Source organism: Rattus rattus, chromosome 5 (assembly GCF_011064425.1).
Source record: "Rattus rattus isolate New Zealand chromosome 5, Rrattus_CSIRO_v1, whole genome shotgun sequence".
Classification (NCBI taxonomy): domain Eukaryota; kingdom Metazoa; phylum Chordata; class Mammalia; order Rodentia; family Muridae; genus Rattus; species Rattus rattus.
Window position 1 is genome coordinate 511,972 of NC_046158.1, and position 21,130 is coordinate 533,101.

The 21,130-nt window shown below is 44.2% G+C and overlaps 1 protein-coding gene across 1 annotated transcript in view; it reads right to left on the bottom strand.

The window, feature by feature from the left end:
• Cntrl (centriolin) overlaps positions 1-21,130 on the bottom strand; it is a 73,479-nt gene that overhangs the window by 45,411 nt on the left and 6,938 nt on the right. The window contains exons 3-11 of the mRNA XM_032902666.1: positions 20,953-21,083; positions 17,586-17,716; positions 16,171-16,312; positions 14,146-14,332; positions 11,905-12,098; positions 8,792-8,911; positions 7,557-7,782; positions 5,688-5,797; positions 4,283-4,477 (exon numbers count right to left, since the gene is read on the bottom strand). Coding sequence (XP_032758557.1) covers positions 4,283-4,477; positions 5,688-5,797; positions 7,557-7,782; positions 8,792-8,911; positions 11,905-12,098; positions 14,146-14,332; positions 16,171-16,312; positions 17,586-17,716; positions 20,953-21,083 — 1,436 coding nt within the window. The remainder of the gene's footprint in view (positions 1-4,282; positions 4,478-5,687; positions 5,798-7,556; positions 7,783-8,791; positions 8,912-11,904; positions 12,099-14,145; positions 14,333-16,170; positions 16,313-17,585; positions 17,717-20,952; positions 21,084-21,130) is intronic.

The following is a 21,130-nucleotide window of genomic DNA, read 5'->3' on the forward strand; positions in this document are numbered from 1 at the left end:
TGGAGAGAGCTCGAGCTCAAAAACCATTTATCTCAGCAAGGATTCAGTGGTAGGGCCCCGGGAGGCATACCCCTTACACTAGCCACGCTCTGGGGAAACACAGTCCTCAGGGGCCCATACACCCTCTAGTTCCTGCACCCTGACAATTAGGGCATTATGGAGCCTCTGCTAACTGAAAGGAACATATCCCTCTCAGGTGTGCTGGAGAAAACAGAACCAAGGATCCAGTCTAACCTTCCACTCCACAAACGTAAGCCTGAATCTCAGATCAATCATATGTCTTGACCAGTCTCCTTGGGCAACAGTTCATTTGGAGACACAGTAACTCCCCAGAGAAATGTGCCTTCCTATTCATTCCATCCTTACGCTCAGGACTCCCAAGACTCCAACCTTATCCAAGAGGATCAGAAGAACAGAACAATAACTGAGGGGAAGTCGTTAGGAGAACAGTTAGAGCGGAGCAACAAGTGCTAAGGTTTCAACTAAGACATGCAGTTTCTACAAGAACGTGCTTAGTTTGAGAGGCCCCTCCTCTCCAACAAACGGAGGGCAAATGAGTGGCCACACCACCTTCAATGCCAGCTTTTATTTACTACTGGTAAATTTGACGGGATGCTCAAATCGCCTTTCTCCACTCCCCAAATATCCATCTTAAAAACAGTAGGTGAGAGTTTATATCCTAATAGTAATCAAGCACTTTTGTGGCTCAAGAATGAAAAATAACCCTACTGTACTCAATCAACAGCTTAAAATTCACTATTAAAAGTACACTGCAACCTCTACACGCAGGACAAGCATGCGGCTCAAAAGATGCCAATGCCATCATTAAACACGCGGTGCCACAGCAGGATCTGCAGTGTTTCCACGGCAGTGGAGCTCACAATAGGGTTTCTGTAAAAACAGGAACTTACAGATCTGACTCCTCCTCCTTCCAAGCCCTTTCTTTATACACAGAGGAATGACCATACCTTAACTCCGAATCTTTCCTGTTACAACTGAGCCGTGGAGAACAAAAGCAATGTGCAGAAAGCTTCCTAAGTTTGTCTTCAAATTCACGTGCACTTCCCTCTCTGACAGCCACATCTTTGCAAGCACCTCTGTGCCCAAGTAACTTCCCAGCGCCTCAAACCATGTTCCTCGTCAAGCGTGAGTGACAGCGAGCTAGTCCAGTCACCAGCAGTCTCTGGGCAGGCCCCGCCCCCAACTTTAAATCAAAACACAGGAAGCTCCCGAGGGCCAATCACGCCCAAAGCCTGAAAGATCAGTAGGCTAATTCCCTCTAGGAAAGCAGGACAAATCTTTATTACGCTTGCCCGGTGATAACTGTTCCTCTAGATGGGAAGGCTTGGTAACTAAAACGGGATTGATTCTTAAATGCCATTTTCCCTTTTGAAATCTAATAAAATGTTTACGTATTTTTAAAAAATCTGACCAGGCTTGGTTCTGAGCTGAGATTTTATTTTTCAGTTTTATTTTTGGATTTTTAAAATCCTTTTGTAAAAGAGAGTTGTTGTACTAGCTTGGGCTAGGGCTCCATCCCTTCCTAAGAGTGATGAGGGACAAGTAATTTGGTTTTCCTAAGTCACATTTCCAACTCTGCAAGTGGAAAACTTGAGAACTGGGCTGTGGCATCAGACTAGAGCCTGGTCTGTGTGCCTGACTCCTACCTGAGCACCTGAGCAAATGGATTCTAGCAACCCTCAAGGCTACCCGGAGAAACTATGTCTTGAGGCATGTCCCCAAAAACAAAAAAAAAACACACAAAACTCAGGGAGTTTTTAATCCCCACACTGAGAGGGAGAGGGAGAGGGAGAGGGGAGAGGGAGGGGAGGGGAGGGGAGGGGGAGGGGAGGGGAGGGGAGGGAGAGGGAGAGGGAGAGGGAGGGAGGGAGGGAGAGAGGGAGAGAGGGAGAGAGGGAGAGGAGAGAGGGAGAGGGAGAGAGAGAGAGAGGGAGAGGGAGAGAGAGAGGGAGAGAGAGAGAGAGAGAGAGAGAGAGAGAGAGAGAGGGAGAGAGAGAGAGAGAGAGAGAGAGAGAGAGAGAGAGGGAGAGGAGAGAGAGAGAGAGAGAGAGACAGAGAGGAGAGAGAGAGAGAGAGGCAGAGAGGGAGAGGCAGAGAGGCAGAGACAGGAGAGGCAGAGGCAGAGAGAGGCAGAGAGGCAGAGGGAGAGAGAGAGAGAGGCAGAGAGAGAGAGGGAGAGACAGAGAGAGAGAGAGGAGAGAGAGAGAGGGAGAGGCAGAGGCAGAGGCAGAGGGAGAGGGAGAGGAGAGAGGCAGAGAGAGGAGAGGGAGAGGAGAGGCAGAGGCAGAGGGAGAGGGAGAGGCAGAGAGAGAGAGAGAGGGGCAGAGGCAGAGGCAGAGGAGAGAGAGGCAGAGAGAGCAGAGAGGGAGAGAGAGACAGAGGACAGAGGCAGAGGCAGAGGCAGAGGCAGAGAGAGGCAGAGAGGCAGAGAGGCAGAGGCAGAGGCAGAGGCAGAGGCAGAGGCAGAGGGACCTCTCTGAGTTCCAGGACAAGGCAAGGCTACACAAAGAAACCTTGTCTCAAAATACCAAACCTAACCAAACCAAACCAAACCAAACCAAACCAAACCAAGAACAACAAAACAAGATGTCGTTTTAGCCCTTTCCTCTATGTGATACTGCACAGAAATACAGTGAAAATTAAACTCTCCTCACGCCTAGAACATCATGGTCACTTGCTGAATGAACAAACACTTCAGGCTTTCACCTGACTCAGGACCACCAGGCTGCTTCGGTCTTGCCTGCTGGAGGATGTAGTTTTCTATTGTTACTGCAACCCTTTCATAGATGAAAGGTAATATATAAACATGATCAGGAAGATACTGCTGACTGTGATACATCACGCTATTTAGAAAATCTCTGATTTTTGACATCTGACAAAAATTCTTGAAAATGATCAATCAAGACTTTTGGGGCTGGGGAGATGGGCACGTAAGCATGAGAAGTTGAATTTGGATATCCAGGCCTCCTGTAAAGCAGGTACAGAACAAGACCATGTAACCCCGTGGGGGCTTAGGAGGAGGGGAGAGATGCCAATCTCTGAAGCTCTTTGGCTGGCCAACCTAGCTGCATTAATTAGCTCCAGACTCAGTAAGAGAGCCTGTCTCAAAAATAAGTGAATGAACGAATGAATCCATTAATATACAAACAGAAAGCAAATGAGGGTGCAAATAGACACTGACCTCTGCCCTCCACATACACAATGCTGTGTGCACACACAAATGCACACTACATATGCATGCATACACAAATAAAACAATACCTTCAGTATGACTACTAAGGCTTAGGTTTCTTTGTAGAAAATATTTCATACTTATGACAATTAGTTTATCCTTGTCATAATTCCATGGCCTCTACAAGTACATACATACATATGTACATACATATATACATATATACATACACACATACATATGTATATACATATGTATATGCATACATATGTACATACATACAAACAAAACTGATATGCTTAAAGTGAAATCTGACAAGAAATTAAAGCATTTCTAGTGCACTGTCCTTATCACATTAAATTCTGATTTCTGTTACTTCAGAGATCTTAATTTTTTTAATTATAACTTTACAATTCCACCTGCAACAATAAAATATGAAGGAAATAGTTTTATCTTATTTCAGAACAGTGGCTAAAATATACGTCATGTAAGATTTCCTAGGGTGTTGTTGACAGAAAGAGACAAGAGTCTGACCCTATCATTCAGCCATCTTGATTTCACAACACAGGAGGGCAAACTCCAGAGAAATGTTTTATTTTTAAGGACAAAATAAATAGAAACAGCAAACAACGTTTGTGTATTATCTGCATGAAAACTTAGAGATACAGAAGTCCTCTGACCCTGACCCAGCTTCAGCACTTCCTGTTTTTAAGGAGGAAATTTATAGAACACCTTGAAGAAAATTTCTCTTGCTCTCGAATACAACAAAATTCAACCATTGCCCCCAAACAGTGTGCCATGCAGCCCTTCATTTACTGAAAACCAATTTGTTCACGACTAGGCAGTTTCGTTGTAGACATAAATGTTTGGCATGAATATTCATATCACATTAGATCTACTTCTAATTATATGTATACATATACAAATAATGTATGAATATATACACATATTATCTTACTTAAATCCATATTGCAAATGAAGCCTTTCAGGAAGGACCCTGCCATTAAAAGTGGTGAGGCGTTCACCATCTATGCCCAGGTACAAGTCACAGTAGTCTCTGTGGAGAACGTCAGGGCCCACCTCACTCACCTGCTTTGGGTCTTTGGAGTCCAGGAGGTCTGTGGCCAGCTGCGCACTGTTGATCTCCTCATGCTTTTCAGCAATCTCTTCTCTTTGCTTTTCCAACTGGGCTTCTAGATCCAGAGCTTCCTGGCGTAACTTGTTTAGGTGTCGTAGTCTACCACTCAACTGCTTGAGAAGAAGGTCTTTCTCTGCTTCTGAAATCTAATTCTCCCAGCCCCCAGCACATAATTAACAAAGGAAGGCAACAACAATTTATGAAGCTTGCAACTCTAACTTCAAAATTACTGTTATGTAAAACTTTTAAAATAAGAGATGTGGGAACTGGCTAGCATTGTGGTTTGAATGAAAATTGTTTCCACATGCTCATAAATTTGAATATAGCAACTTCCAGGTCATCCTAGGTTATATGAGACCCTGTGTCAAAAAAAATCCAAAATACATAAAAAAAAAATTAACCTATGCAATTACAACATGGATTTGAACTACTTACTTCTCCATGAAATACTCTGGTAATTGCTGAAAGTAATTTCTGTCACCCCACCCCTGCCCCCACCCTCACCACCACTACTTGGTGTTTGACAATGTCCATGCCACAGCAAAGGTGTTCTTTAGTTCTTAACCTAAGTCCCAGGTAAAGAGTCTTAGAAGAGACGAGTAAGGAAGCAACACAGTATAGGAGACCAAACACATCTTTTTCTGTAATTTTTTTAAAGATTTGTTTATTTCATGTATGTGAGTAAGTACACTGTTGCTCTCTTCACACACACTAGAAGAGGGCATCGGATCCCATTACAGATGGTTGGAGCCACCATGTGGTTGCTGGGAATTGAACTCAGGACCTCTGGAAGAGCAGTCAGTGCTTTTAACCACTGAGCCCTCTCCCCAAGCCCTTTGTGTAACTTTTTAAAATGTATTTTTCTTCTTTCAATTATGTTGCATCTGCATGTGAATCTGTGCATGTGAAGGTGGATGCCTGTGGAGGCAGGAAGTGTTGGACGCCTCTGGAGCTGGGGTTCCAGGCAGCTGTAATTGTTAGCTGCCTAACGTGGGCGTTAAAAGCCAACCTCTGGTCCCTTGGAAGAGCAGTAATTGCTCTCATCTACTAACCCACCTCTCAGCACCTTTTGTCAATTTTAAGTAATATATTATTTGTTTGTTTGTTCTGGGGTTTTTTGACACAGGATTTCTGATGACAATGTCTCTTTGTGTAGTCCTGGCTGTCCTGGAGCTCTTTTGTAGACCAGGCTGGTCTCAAACTCACAGAGATCCTCCTACCTTTTCCTCCTGAGTTCTGGGATTAAAGGTGTGTCACAACTACTGCAGTTTCACAGGCAGGAAGCAACCCCACAGTAACCGTGACTTGTTCCGCATGATCCAACCCCACAGTAACCATGACACATGAGCCACATACCTTTTTTTGTCGTATAGCTTCTTCCAGTTGTTTAAATTCTTGAGTAGCCCGTAATACTTTCTGTTCTGCTGCTTCTATTTCATGGTGTAGTTCTGACAGTCGAGTTTGTGCTGCAAATTTAAAAACAATTTTCACATATACACATGCTGACTTCGAAAATTTTTAGTACACGTTCTTTCTTTGCAGTGAACGCCAGCCAGTTAAGGTGCTCCACTGCAGAACATGGACGTCTTACTTAGGTCGGCTTCCATCTCTATTTACCTGTGCCTACAAAAGTCCAATTAATCCTAACACCAGAGGGACGCGCTTGATCTCTCTTGCCACTCTGAACTGTTTTAAGATGACAGGACTATATTGTGAAGTGGTTACTTCACATGTTACTGTCATAATTCATTCCCCAAGGCTACTGACAATGGTTCCGCTGCCTGTGGTAGAGGCTAGTGCTTTGTGATGGAGCGTAGAATTAACAAGCTCACTATTTGGAGCTGGGAATGGTGCTGCACACCTTTAATCCTAGCAGGTAGAGGCCCAGGGCAGACAGGCGCAAAGGGGCAGAGGTAGGCAGATCCGGTAAGTTCGAGGCCAGCCTATTAAGTTCCAGGACAGCCAGGGTCACAGAGAGACCCAGTTTCAGGAACAACAACAACAAACAAAACAAAACAAATACCCCTGACTCTTACCAAAAAACAAGCAAGCAAACAAACAAACAAACAAGCCCAAAACCCAAATCTGAAACAAATGTGGCCTCCTATTGGGGGGGCTAGAGCTGGCTTGTAGAGTGCTTGTTTCCCAGCATGTAGAAAGGAAAAGGAAGGAAAGGAAAGACAGAAACGGGAAGTAACAGAGAAATCAAGACGGACGACACTCCTGTCTGGAGGGGCCCCGAATCAGCTAACGTCTACTTTAGATTTCACCTTGCCTTTTCCCTGCTTGCACTTCATCCTCTCAGCCGAGCCTTGTACAGCCAGCCTCTACACACAGCCCATTTTCTTCTGCTTCCCCTGCCAAAACTTTCCATAAAATACGTGCCCCAAAAAAAAAAAAATCAGTCTCCACCTTGGCCTCCTCTGTTAAGCAAGGATGTGCTAATAATCTGCTTAGCGGGGGCCTACAGTGGGCCAAGGGTACTAAAGTGCACAGGCTCAGTCAGGGTTCCCTTTCGTCTCTGTCCACACAGCCAGTGAGTAAGTGGATTCGTAGCTAGCACAGCAGAGTACCTTTAGTGTCTCCTGGCTGACCTTCTTGGTGTATGTGGTTTGCCAGGGGTGGTAAGGTCCCTTGAATTAGATGGTGTGAGTGTGCGTGTGTGCACACGTGCATGTGTGTACAGTACGATTGAGGAAATAGATGTGCAGGGCAGGCATGTCAAGCAGAGTCTGAGGCCAGCCTATTGGAAGGTTCTGGTCCCTTCACATAATGAGAATGGTTCTTTACTCCTTCTGTGGTTACTGACTATGCTTCTCAGTGAGTAGTTTCAGTGCATGCTGGTAAGATGAGATTTACACTCTTATTAGACAGATTCCCTGAACACACTGTGTCAATTACTGTCAGAAACGCAACTGTCAACCACACACAGGAGGAATCATTAAAAAGCAGGCTCATTAGTCACTAGTTAGGCTTCATTTTCATGTAAAACAACAACCTTTAATGTTTAATTAAAACTTGTAAAATATATCAACCCACACATCCAGCTAGTAGTGTGTGTGTGTGTGTGTGTGTGTGTGTGTGTGTAAGTCTGTATGTGTGCACGCATTACCTTTGGCAGTGCTGGACCCTGGAACAAGAGCCTTTACGTGCTCAGCAAATGCTCCACCCTGGAGCCACACCCCCGTCTCATCCTTTTCTAAGGACTTAGGAGTAACTGTTTACCTGCAACTATTTGTTTTCCTGCGTCTTCCAACTGCACATCAGGTGGTGCTTGGGCTCTCGGAGACGCGTGCTCATGTCTGAGCTGTCCTCCGTCTGGCACCATCTTCCTGACCTGAACTGCCTGGGCGTCGCTGACAATGTAAGTCTCGGTGGCAAACATATTTCTCTTGTATCTGGATTTGCCAATGTAAGGGCTTTCATCTGGGGATTTGTCGATTTCAGCATACTACAAGCAAGCATATTAATAAGATTTATAGATTAAGAAGCAACTTCCAGTCAAATGACATTATTTGCAAACCTAACACATTAGTAGCAAATCTAGCACAGAATACTTCTATCAATCTTACATGTCCAGAAGCTAAAAGACACGTTATTCTTTATCTTCCTTTTCATACAGTGAGAAGGAATTAGAATTAAAAATGGTCTTATGAGGGTTATTCCCTCTATTAGCGAGTAGATCATCTTTACATCAGAAGCCTGGGGGAATCACGTTGCTTCCCGACTGATGTAAGATCTCTATGTCATCAAGTTTTAGAAACTACACCGTGCATGCACTGTTGGACTCCCGGCCTTGGCCACTGGGTAGCTCCTTGTTTCTATGGTGTTACTAATAGCAGCTGACTGTAACTGATGCTGATGCGAGAGCAGTGAGCACGCTAGGAGCTCTCTCAGAGGTGCTTCTGCCGAAAGCCTGCATCCCACTGATCTGCACCTAGAGAGGGTGACAGACGCTAAGATGATGGCTTTGGACTATAGATGTGGCGGCAGGCAGCGATCTCCTTGGAGCTTTTATCTCTTTAGAACACCATTTTCATTCCAAGAGCCGCATAACTCACACATACAACCACAGTACAGAATACTTTGATGATATCCTTACATCTCCAGTAGACTGGAGATGGCTCTGCAGGCAGAGGTACCTGTGGCCAAGACTGTTGACCTGAGTTAAATCTTTGGGAACTACACAGTGGAAGCAAAGAAGTGACTTCCGAAAATTGTCTAACCTCTGTCTACATGCATACATGCATGCCCTCCCCTACACATCTGAACATATACATACACATCACATACATATACATATATAAAGGTAACAGAGGGATTAATGGTAAAATACCTTTGATGTTCCTGTCACTTGTCTTCTTCCTGCCTCCCCCAATCCTAGCTTTAATTTTGGATTACTAAAAAATATAAGCTTACCTCTGATGGATAATAATATAAATATAAAAATATAAACTCACCTCTGATGGATAATAATTTAGTGGCTCAAACTTGGCATCAATTTTGTAAAAGGCCAGTTCCTGCTCCAGCTCATACTGCTTCTGACATGCTCGCGTCAGTTCCACTGTTTTCTGTTTTAGCTATTGGCCAATGTGAGATGGATAAGAATCAGTGCATTAGTGCAATCCTACAATGATATGGGCAGTTCTCACATAACTACATCAAACAGCACAATACTGAGAACATTTTATCTCAATCCCATATTGCAGAAAATGAAACACAGAATTATCATTTCAGAAGAGGTCACATAAAAGGCCTTTGATGTGTCATTTCAGGACACAGTGAGTCATAAAGAACAATTCAGGTTGTTTCACATGAACATGAAAACAAATGCCAGCCATCCTGCAGTGCTTTGTGTCCTGATCCTAGTCACTAACACAAATGTATTAAACCCACTCTCTGCTTCAGTTCATGGAGGGACATTTTACGGAGGACGAGAAAGATTGGCTTTAGCTGATGAATCTGAGCTGTGAGTGTTCGGTATGGGTGGGAGGGGTGCAGGGGACCTTACTATGTTTGCCCGGAATGTGTTATGCAGCCCAAGCAGCCAGAGCATGTGATCTTCCCGTCTAAGCCTCTTGAGCACCAGAAGTATAGACTTGTGCCTCAGTGCTGGGCCAAATAGCAGTACTCTTTGTAGCAGAAGTAAGAAGTGTAAATGAGCACAATCAGATGCAAATATGTGATATTAGTAACGTTTAACACTCCAGTGACTTTAATTACCACTTTTTGGTACTCTTGGAGATTTTGGCACTAGGAGGAAAATGTAAGAATTATCTAATCTAATTTCTGCATTTGCAAATGCACAAGTTTCAGTCTCAAGTTTGGTGAACTGCCTTGCCACAGGTGGCCTGACTACCAAACAGAACCTTTGAGTTCATCCAAAGGTCCAGTAAGTGACTATTTTACCTTTTCTTTTCTTTTCTTTTTTGTCTTTTTTTGACAATCTGAGGATTCCTTTTAGACAGAAAAGCATGCAGAAATATTTCATCAAAATGCAAGTTGAAAAGAAACAAGCATACACAGGAACATTTTACAAGGCCAGGAAACCAAACTCGTGCAGAAGTTAGCGTGCAGTCCCCTCCTGAGAATCCATCAAATGGAGTAACACTGAGCTGTGCTCTCCCACCAGCTCAAGTAACCTGGGCTCAAGGCTAGCACTCTGTGCTGTCCCACACTGCCATCCATGTCCTCTTGCTGTCTAGCACACTGACGGGTTTAGTCAGTGTTCAAGAGGACCTGAGTCTCAGAGACAATTCCCATCAATGCATCATTACGTTTAGGGTTTTCCCCCCCAAAGCAAAGGGACAATGGGGCTAAACAAAGGCAAGCACGCCTGGGCTATTTTCTACAATAACCTTTGCTTTCAAAGTACGTTTGTGTTCTCCATAGCTCTGGACTTAGTGGTGATAAGCCTTCAGCAAGTGTCTGCTGGCGGAAGTGCACACGTGAGAGCAGACAGCAGTCGAGGCTGTCGGCTAGCTGTGCACCGGCTAGCTGTGCACCGGCTATGAATAATCAAGAGATGACTGCCGTTAACATATTACAACCGCAACAATGATACTAATTTCCTCTCACATTCAAACTGACTGTCCCGTATACAAAGTCATTTATAACACATCACACACACACAAACACATTCCCAAAGAGGCAAGCCGGTTTCAAAACGTAAAGTGTAAACGAGCACACTATACAGGCTTCATGCAACACCACAGAACACAGTGTGCGGTGCAGTCTTGGAGGAGCTACCTTAAAGAGGAATAAAGACTCAGCAGGAAATGACCTGCAGGAAACCAAGATGTGGGCTAAGAGAAGGAAGAAGCAAACAGACATGTCACCTGGAGGGCACTGGAGAGCTAGGCTCTGATGCCACTGGGTCTCTCTATTGAGGACCCACTGCTGAAGGAAGCAGTCATCAGTACTGGTGTCAATCTGCCTCTAACACACGGCTTCACTGAGCAGAAACACCACCTGGCATTCCTAGCTTGCTTCACCCAAAGCTATTTTCACACTCAGAGCCTCAAGTCCTCACAGTCGTGAGGGTGGCAGGACAGGTAAACATTTCCATTTAAAAAGCAAGAACAGTGAAAGGTAAAAGTTAAGTAGCTTGCAAAAAAACCCCAAAAAACAAACGGACAAACAAAAAACCCAAAAAGGACAAAGAACAAGTTGGGTTAGTATTTGTTGATGGTGAGGATAGCCCTCAAAAGACTTAATTCAACACAACTTTTCTTTTATTAAAAAAAAACTAGTTTAATGCCCAATCACTTAATACAACTGCAAATCACTGAAGATGATGTTATCATCAGATTTTCTGCAAGAGACAAAGGAAAATGTAAGCTCTCAAAATAAGACCTAGAATTCTCTTTTTAAATATAGAGTAGTAATTTGGAATAACAAAAAAGAGAGAAAAATAATGAAATGGGTAATTTAAAAAAGAAAGATAAATGACAATGAATACATATATAACATTCACTTCTCTAGTAATTATAAAAATATAAGAATAAAACTGTAACAAGATTCCATTTTCTCCCCTGTAAGTTCACAATAATAAACCCAGTGTGACCCTTTTACTCAGTGCTGTGGAAAGCATAAATTGGTAATAAGCTTTTTGAAGTGGACAGTGGCATTTATCAAAATGCATTGCATATATCTGCGTGTGTGCATGCGCACGCATTGACACTTACTTTTACACATTACTGCTACCATTTCTATTGAAAAGAAGTCCCATGACACAGGGTGTGTTATGTTTAAACTTTGAGTAACTCTGCTAGGCTCTAAACTTTTGATAATGTACAGTCTTATCTGTGATGCTATTTGAAACACGTCCTAAGCAGTATGACCAGCTGCTCCCGGTGCATGGCATCATGCGTCCCTCGTGCCAGACACCGTTCTTCCCATGTTATCCTTTGGGCAGCAAATCACAGTCAACTACAGCTCACGAAGCCCTTGTCCATGATCCTGTCAACCCCCTCTTCCCAATGCTACAGTCAGGACACTGTGCTTCTAAATGTAAGAGCAGAGATTTCTCAACCTAACAGAATACAGCCAAACCAAGGCCCAACAGACTCACCAGCTCCTTTTTTGTGTTGAGGTCACTTTCTAGCTCCTCACAGCTCTGTTTTTGTAACATGGCTTCTTCTTTCAATGACTTGTTTAGTTTATCCTGATGTTTTATTTCCTCGAGAAACTTTGTTTGTTTGTTCTTAAGCTCTTCTGTTTCCACTGTCTTCTTTTCCAGGTCTTTTTCCAGCCTTTCTATCTCCTCTGTCAATAAAAACGAAGTAGCTCATTGGTCATTATACTCCTGTCTTGGAAAACATAGAGCATGCTCCGAACACTGGCAAAACAAGTCTAAGAACTGTGTAACACAACTGACTTTCAAACTCAGCGGCCATGGTGTTTTGGGAAAAGGATGGCCACTTTGAATTTGAATCTGACCTATACTAAGAGTTAAGGTATGGTAATTGGAGGGGATTTTTAACTATAGATATTATCTGTGTGTATATGCGTTTGCATGCGTGAGTACACACACACACACACACACACACACACACACAAACATAGAAGCCACAGTGTGTACACGGAAGCATGACAACTTTGTGGGACCGTCTCTCTTCTCTCTCTTCACCTTTTTGTAGATGTTCCAGGATGGGACATGACTGATGAGGCTTACACATAAAGCAGTCTTCCTCACTGAGCTATCTCACTGGTGTGAAACTGCCACTCTTAAAGGTCAAAAGTAGATTAACCCTGATTACAAATTCAGTTTCAAACTCAGATCGAACAGAGGCTGATCTCCCAGCACTAAAATGGCCACTTCATATCCTCCTTTCTCTTGGAACCTCCCATCCTCCATCCAGTCTTTCTCAGCAGACAGCGTCACGTTTCATTAAGGGAGAGCCCTAATTCTCCTACCACCAAGACAACAGAAGCACTGACACACACATATTATTTTTCCTTTTTTGACAAGGAAGTATTCCTCCTACCAAAAGATGATCAATGACACCCATCCCCACCCTCTCTCTCAAAATCTAATCCCTTTGGACCGCATTTTTATGAACTAAAGGAATGAAGGCATGATTTGTCTGTCCCTTCTGATCTCAGGAATGCTGTTTCATTACTAAAATCTCTGAGGTTTAATTGCATTGCATCTCTTCATGTTTCCTTGAAGCTATGGGTATTTAATCTTAGATCTTTCTTTACCTTTAATACTTAAGAATTACAATTACTAAGTATTGGAAGAGTGAAGCCGCTGCAGGAATTTCAAATCTTCGATCGAATATCTCCTCCCCAATCCTTAATCTGCTAAACTACCATCCGTTCCTATCCCTCTCCAATTGCTCCAGGCAAGAACACCAATCCAAAGCAATGTTTTTGAGACAGGGTTTCTCTGTTATACTGGACTGTCCTGGTCTCGAACTCAGAGACCCACCCCCCACTGCCTCCCAAGTACGGGATTAAGGTGTGCACCACCACTGCCTCCCAAGTACGGGATTAAGGTGTGCAGCACCACTGCCTCCCAAGTACGGGATTAAGGTGTGCAGCACCACTGCCTCCCAAGTACAGGGTTAAGGTGTGCAGCACCACTGCCTCCCAAGTACTGGGTCAAGTACGGGGTTAAGGTGTGCAGCACCACTGCCTCCCAAGTACGGGGTTAAGGTGTGCGCCACCACTGCCAACCACCACTGCCAAGCCTGAAGCAACTCCACAGCCATGTCCCTGTTGATCTTGCTTACTCTTCTGTCAGTCCACTCAGCAGGGTGAGCACCTGCTGTCTTGAAATCTTTTCTGGGCATGAGAAACTGTTTTCTGTACTCTGATCTTGCTAGCTTGCCATTTACTGTTTTCTTGGCTCATCCTTCTTCCTCTTCTCACACCTACACACACACACACACACACACACACACACACACACACACACACACACACACGATCACTTTGGAGGCAGGGAACTTTTGGTACATAGTATATGGTCAACAGATACTTGTTTGATTAACCAATTTATGGTGCCATTTCCATGTACATTTTAATAGGATTATAAGGTTTATAATTTATCCTTCTTTAAAATGTCTGATATGGTAATATGTCCCTTTTAAAATTGAATATTTGTTCCTTTACTTACTGGCTGTGAATAGGAATGCACACTGACCTAGGGCAGACAATACGGGTAGGGCAGCTTGCAGGAGTTGGTTCTGTGCTTCCACCAAGTGGGTCTCAGGAATTGAACTCAGGTCCTTACCCTCTGAGGCATTTCCCAGACCCTCTCCTTCCACATTCAGGTTTGGTGTTCTTTAAGTATCTATCATCTTACCTAAACTGAATCTCTCGAAAGCCTCTTGTCTATCCTGAGTGGTTACTGGCTGACCTTCCAAACTTTCCAGGGAACGGAGGTGGAAAATGATGAACTGGAGGTAATGAGGAAGGGCCACAACTGGATTGTCAATGAGGGTTAGAGAAGTCAGATCTTGAAGTGGCTTCAACTTGCTTACATCCTGGAGCTGAAATGGTACCACAGCGGTAAAGGAATGATTACATGAACAAAGGCAGTAATAGATCAACAGCATTGCTTTTAACATGTCAAGAAACCTATTTATGAAACTCACTGCCCCTAAGAGCAGCGTGAGAAAGGGACAGCAAGGGGTGTGTAAGCACTGGTGTATCAGACAGTAGCATGCATTGTCAGGGTTCAGAGGTATGACTGCCTTAGCTCAGAGCCTGTAAGAGATAAAATGTGGGGTTGGGGATTTAGCTCAGTGGTAGAGCGCTTGCCTAGGAAGCGCAAGGCCCTGGGTTCAGTCCCCAGCTCCGAAAAAAAAAAAAGAAGAGATAAAATGGGGGTTCAATCTCAGTCTACATTACAATGTCTTTATTTTGGATTGTTCAAGTAAGCATAAAATGAATTGCTATGAAGGATTTTGGTAAATCTTGAGATAACTGAATTATACTTGATGGTTAAAAACCATAAAAACATGTTAAATACCCATTCTTTGAAAACTCTTCTGTTTATTCTGAGAACTTATGTACGTTGGGAGACACTACTTTAAATAGCTAGTACAAGTACCTATTTCCTCCAAAGAAACATATATCACCTTAGTGATGTCAATGCCAAACATATAATGACAAGATGGTACATGATTTCACATCACAAATACTGAGCAGACGTCCTATGCTTCAGCAGACACTGGGTGTGGCCTAACATCAAGAACTCTGAGAAGACTGTAGATCCAGGATTACTTCTTCCCACCATCCTGTGAGTTTCGAGAGCTGTGCAGTGACGACCAAACGGCAAAAGGCTTACACTCTGAGGCTCATGGGCTGTGGCAGTAAAATGGAGAGTGTCCTTCCCAGACCTTTTTAACAATGGAATAAGAAGGGAGGGTTCTTGCTGAGTGTGGCAGAGCACGCCTGCACCAGCATGTGAGGATGGAGGCAAGAGAGATGCAAGTCCGAGATGTGCTTGGTTTACAGAGAGAGGCCTCACCACAACCTCAGTGTAAGTAACAAATAAGTGAGATAATCAACAATAAAATGGAAAAGATGGGGTGTATTCTAATATGTCTTCATGCTTGAAGGAATAAAGAACACGGCTTAGCCATTCATTGTTCTAAAGCTTCTGAAGCAGTCTCAGTCCCTTGGTTCGTCTGAGCCTCTTAGAAAATATTTTCTCTATTTTAGAAGTTCACAGAGATCAAAGGACTCTCCAAGGTCATATTAGGGCAGGCTAGCCCTGTAGACTTGCCCTTCCTCATCTATGACAATTATCATTAAGTTATAATCATGATTGTTCCAGTTGTAACAGCCAATGAATTAGGTGTTCAGAAGGCATTTTCTAACAAAACATGAGTGAAATTAAGACTTCATCTGAAAGATGGGGGTCAAACTTACTATCTCAGAGTAAGTTCACATAGATGTCTATTACATCCTTATTACCTGTAAGGATGGACTAGACACCAGGAACGTGAGGCAGTGCAATGAACTGACAGACGGAAAACCCTGAGACATCAATTCCAGGTTAGCCCTGAACCTAAGAACCTGAGGGCAGTCTGTTTAACACATGACAAATCCTGGGTTCTATCTGAATATGGCATATGGCAAGGAAACAGGGACGCTAAAAGAAATCTATTTTTCAAATACTTTCCCAACAAATAAAACATCTGAATAAAGAAGTTTTTAGGAGGATAAAGGGGAATAACTACAGGAGGAAGGGGCAGGAAAAGACAGGCTACTGGGCATGAGGGACCATGCTCAACGTAAAACATACGCACGGACAAACCTTTTATAATCCAAATCACTTAAGTGTTGGGAAAAATAAATTGTGCTATTTTGAACAACTTACCGATGATATCTTATTGCCTTTCAGATTGAGGACTCGCAAAGATTTCAGTTTCTTTGAGAACCACCCAGGAATGTGCTCGATTTCATTACCTGCTAGGTTTAGCTTTTGCAGGTTACACATGTTTTCTAGTCCTTCAATCTTACTGGAAAGCAGAGAAGAAAGTCAAGCTTAGTAAGTAGAGTGATCAAGCCCTTTCACTGTAGTTTATAGTGAACAGCCTTAGCGACAGGGCTACCTCTCATAACTGTAACTCATTAACTCTTTTCCTGAACACCAACCACGTGGCCAAAGACAAATTTCCCCAAACTGCCAGTGCTCTATGAATATGCCTGGTAACCCTGCCCATCTCCCTATACACATATTCTATACCATACATAACACAGGAGAGAAGAGGGTGCCCATGGCCATACCAACGAGAGTGGAACACTCGACCCCACTGTGCACCGCAGTGCTCCCAGATGTGGACTATACTTAATAGCACTGTCATCACCAAAGACGCACTATGCTAGCAGCATGTGTGGCACTTTCTAAAATGATACTGCTAACGAATACGTGTGCTGCAGTGAAAATATTTAAATTATAAAGCCCTTGCTACTCGCCCTCTAAGCCATCGCTGACGGCCTGCTCGTCATACTGCCAGCCACCTAGCTGGCACTCTGACCCCTAGTCAATCTGCTGCACTGAGCAGACATTCCTGAGCCTCTAGCTTCGTTTTCACTAAGAAATTACTTTCATTAGATCAACTCTTTTCACATCATGACCTGGATTTGCCAGGGTGTTTTTTTTTTTAAGTTTCATTTCTGTCTGAGTTAGAACTTCCCCAGGCCCATGGCTGCTGTCGCTTCACTTGTCAGAAGTCTGAGTTGGGGAAACCGTGCACAAAGGTTTTCAAGATTTGATCTTGCTTCATCTTCCCCGTCACAATTTTCTGTGTGGCTTCAGTCGTCACTGGGTTTTACCACACTGATTCCTCCCAGCACTTGCACGTCTGTATATGCATCTGAGTTAGAAATGCGGGGCACGTTCCTGAGTTCTGTAGCAGCAGCAAGAACATAAGGATACATGTACAGGACCAAATTATGTGGAGTATCTTCAGGATCAAAATAGCCTTTTCTTCACATAGCATTATGTACGTAATAAGGCAAGGAGTCACGGGTAAAAACTAGACAAAGTTACTGCTAAAAATAGAATTAAGTTGGTACCAAGAAAATGTGTCTGCCTTCACAATGCTAAGTAAAAACCTACTCTATACTTACGCGACACTGAAACATAAAGTCAGAGGAGACATTCCAGAATCCAGTAAACAAGAATCAAAACTCCTGCTCCTTCAAAGGACTCTTTCAATAACACAGATACTGTTAGTCCATCTCTGACAGGAAGACCGTGCAATGCTACCTAGAGCAGCAGTGACTCACCTGATTTTGTTATACGATAAGTTGAGTTCACGTAATCGTAACAGCTTGTCCACTTTCTCTATCTTCGCTATTAGATTATAGCTGAGATTTAGAACTTCAAGTTTAACACACTTTTCCAGATTTTCGATGTACTAATTGGAAATAAATGGTAAATACTTTTTATCACAAACTTCTGACGTACTTGGGCTTTCCCTGACCATAGTAGTAAGGCTCTGCTCACATTCTCCCTGACCACCGCACTCCTACAGAGCAAGAAGTAAAACTACTCACCAGCATTCCTCTGATCAACCTTCCCATGCCCCTCCCTCCTCCCTCTTCCCTCCCACTGTCCCATTGAGCAGCTTCACTCTTTTTTCCATTAATTAATTCATTTATTTACATCCCAATTACAGCCCCCTCCTCCCATTCTTCCCTCACATAACCTTTCCTCTCAACCCCCCTCCTCTTCTCCTCTGATAAGGGAGAGGCCCCTGGGTATCAACACGCAGGACTAGACATATCCTCTCCCACTGGGGCCAGACAAAGTGGCCCAGTTAGGGGAGCAGGATCCACAGGCAGGCAGCAGAGTTAGGGACAACCACCACTCCAATTGTTGGGGGACCGCAGGAAGAGCAAGCCTTACTGATTATAAACAACTACTGCACTATCTAAGGGCCTCCTCTCAGTCACTGTACAGTAGATGTGCACTGCGCGGCTAACATGTGATACCACGCAGGAAGGCTATGGCAGTGACCCAGGTCATTTCCCCACTGCAAAGCTCATATTCACCGTGTTCACATTTTTCTGTGCTCAGGAAGTTGCACTGTACTGTAACGGAGGCGTTTCCATTGTGCCTTCCTCTTACCTCCCTCATTTGTCATGAGTGCTCTCCCAAGAACTGTCCACCTTGGCTTTTCTTGCCTTCCCTATTTACTGCTAGTGAACTGGCACATCACTGCCTTTCCATCATCATCTGTCCATTCAGCAAATATTTATCCACATGGATTAGGTGCCAGGAGCAGTTCTATGTATATGAAATGTCTGTGCATATGAAATACAGTGGCAAATAAAGAACAAAGGATGTCTTGACTTTACTGGAATGTACAAGCCTCAAACAAGATTTTAGACAGTGAAAACGCAAAGACAATCTCGTGACAGTATACAAGGCTCTACAAGGGCAGATTTTGCCTGCTGTGCACACTGCTAAGTACTGCTGACACAGACTAGGTGCTAAATAAGTATCTGTTAACTGAGGAGGAGAGGGCGTCTGTCTACCACTGGTTGGTAAGGAAAGGTTGACAGAGGACAGACGTATATCCAGCGCCATGTCAGTTGAGTCAGTTGTGGGTACAACCAGGAACAGAGAACATTGGGCTGACTTTTAAAAAATTAACAAGAACCACAAACAAGGGTCTGGAGAGATGGCTCAACAGGTAAGAACACTTGCTGCCCTAGAAAAGGGATATGGTTTGATGCCCAGAACCTTCATGGTTGCTTACAACCATCTGTAACTCTAGTTCCAGGGGATCTGGTGCCCTCTTCTAGCCTCTGTAGGCACAAGGCAATGCATAAGGCACACAGACATACATCTGGGCAAAACATATAAAATAAAATAAAAATAAATAAACCTTAAAAAAAGCAAACAACCCTTGAAAGAATAGACTTGGTGGGTTTGAAAAACGGAAGGAAAGACTTTAAATAGCCAAATCTTGTGCCACTGTCATTCTTCCTGTCTGAGGTTTCAGCCTGCAGCCTTGTGCTCTTGGGAGATTTTGTAGCACAACAGATCCTTCAGACTTTCACATCGGTTTGGCCTCCCCAACCCATTCTCTCTGATTCTCCCTATTTCTACACTTAATCCTAGACACTTTTCATGCAAACTCTAAATTCCCAGAGATTACAAGCTAGACTTTTTTGCCCCTGTATCTGCCTCCTTAGACTGATGTGTCTGGTGCACATAACAGCCACAGAGCATCATTTCTCCAACTTTAAAACTACTCCAAGTTTCCTTTTCCTCTTTAACTGTACAACTGAAATCTGCATGCACTTTAATAACACTTTCAAACAAAACATAAAACATCCTTATTGAGGTCTCACTAAAACAGGAAGAATCACACTGCCCAGTAAACCACCATTAAGAGGCTGATGTGTCTACACTTAGACTTTTCTATTCCTTTCTGTCTGTATATACAACAACAACAACAACAACAAAAGCTTGAGATTAGACTAAATAAAACACCTGAGAATTTTGAAAAAAAAAAAAAAGTCTTCTTTGAATGAGATTGGTCCCATCAACTCATAATTGCAAGCTTAGTTCCCAGTAGATGACCTGTCAGGTAAGAATCAGGAGGTGCAGCCTTTTGAAGAAGGTATGTCACTAGCAGGGTGTGCTTTGAGGCTTCAAAAGCCTGTGTGTCTTGTTCTCCCTCTGCCTGCTGGCTGTGGATCAGGATGTAAAGCTCTCAGCTATCTCTCAACACGCCTGCTGCCTGCTGTCTGCTGCCTGCTGCCTGCCTCCTGCCTCCTGCCTGCTGCCTGCTGCCTGCTGCCTGCCTGCCTGCCTGCTGCCTGCTGCCTGCCTGCCTGCCTGCCTGCTGCCTGCCTGCCTGGCTGTCTGCCTGCCTGCTGCCTGCTGCCTGCTGCCTGCCTGCCTGCCTACCTGCTGCCTGTTGCCTGCCTGCCTGCTGCCTGCTGCCTGCCTCCTGCCTGCTGCCTGCCTGCCTGCCTGCCTGCCTGCTGCCCTGCCTGCCTGCCTGCCTGCCCGCCTGCTGCCTGCCTGCCTGCCCTGCCTGCCTGCCTGCCTGCCTGCCTGCCTGCCTGCCTGCCTGCCCGCCTGCCTGCCTCCTGCCTGCGCCGCCTGCCTGCCTGCCCGCCTGCCTGCGGGCCTGCCTGCCTGCCTGCCTGCCTGCCTGCCTGCCTGCCTGCCTGCCTGCCTGCCTGCTGCCTGCTGCCTGCCTGCTGCCTGCCGCCTGCTGGCTGCCTGCCTGCTGCCTGCTGCCTGCCCGCTGCCCGCCCGCTGCCCGCCGCCCGCTGCCTGCTGCCTGCCTGCTGCCTGCCATTCTTTCCCATGAAATGAAAACTTGATGTTTCCAAACATGATACTTGCTAAATGGGTGCTGGAGAGACAGCTCAGCAGTTAAGAGCCTCCATTATTGTTGCAGAGGACTTGAGTTCAATTCCTAGCACTCAAGCTGGGTAATTCACAAACATCCAGAGCCCCACCTCCAAGAGATCCACCAACTCTGGCCTCCAAAATTATGAACTCATGTGCACTCATGTGGGTGTTAAAGCAAAAAAAAAAAAAAAAAATTCCTAAATAAATTCTGGCAGGCCTCAGACCTAAGACAGTGAAATCAATGTTTATGTTTAGAAACAGCTTGAAACGTACCCTAAATTTCTTGCCACCATCTTTAGAAAGTGAAAGATTCAGAGACTTCACCAAGGCCAAATTGTCCTGTTTAGTGAGTTTTTTGATGAGGGTCTCTGTAATATACCGGACTCCTACGTATGGATCAGCTCCTGAAACCCAGAAACAATTCATTATCAGTAGGCAGGTATGAATGTCA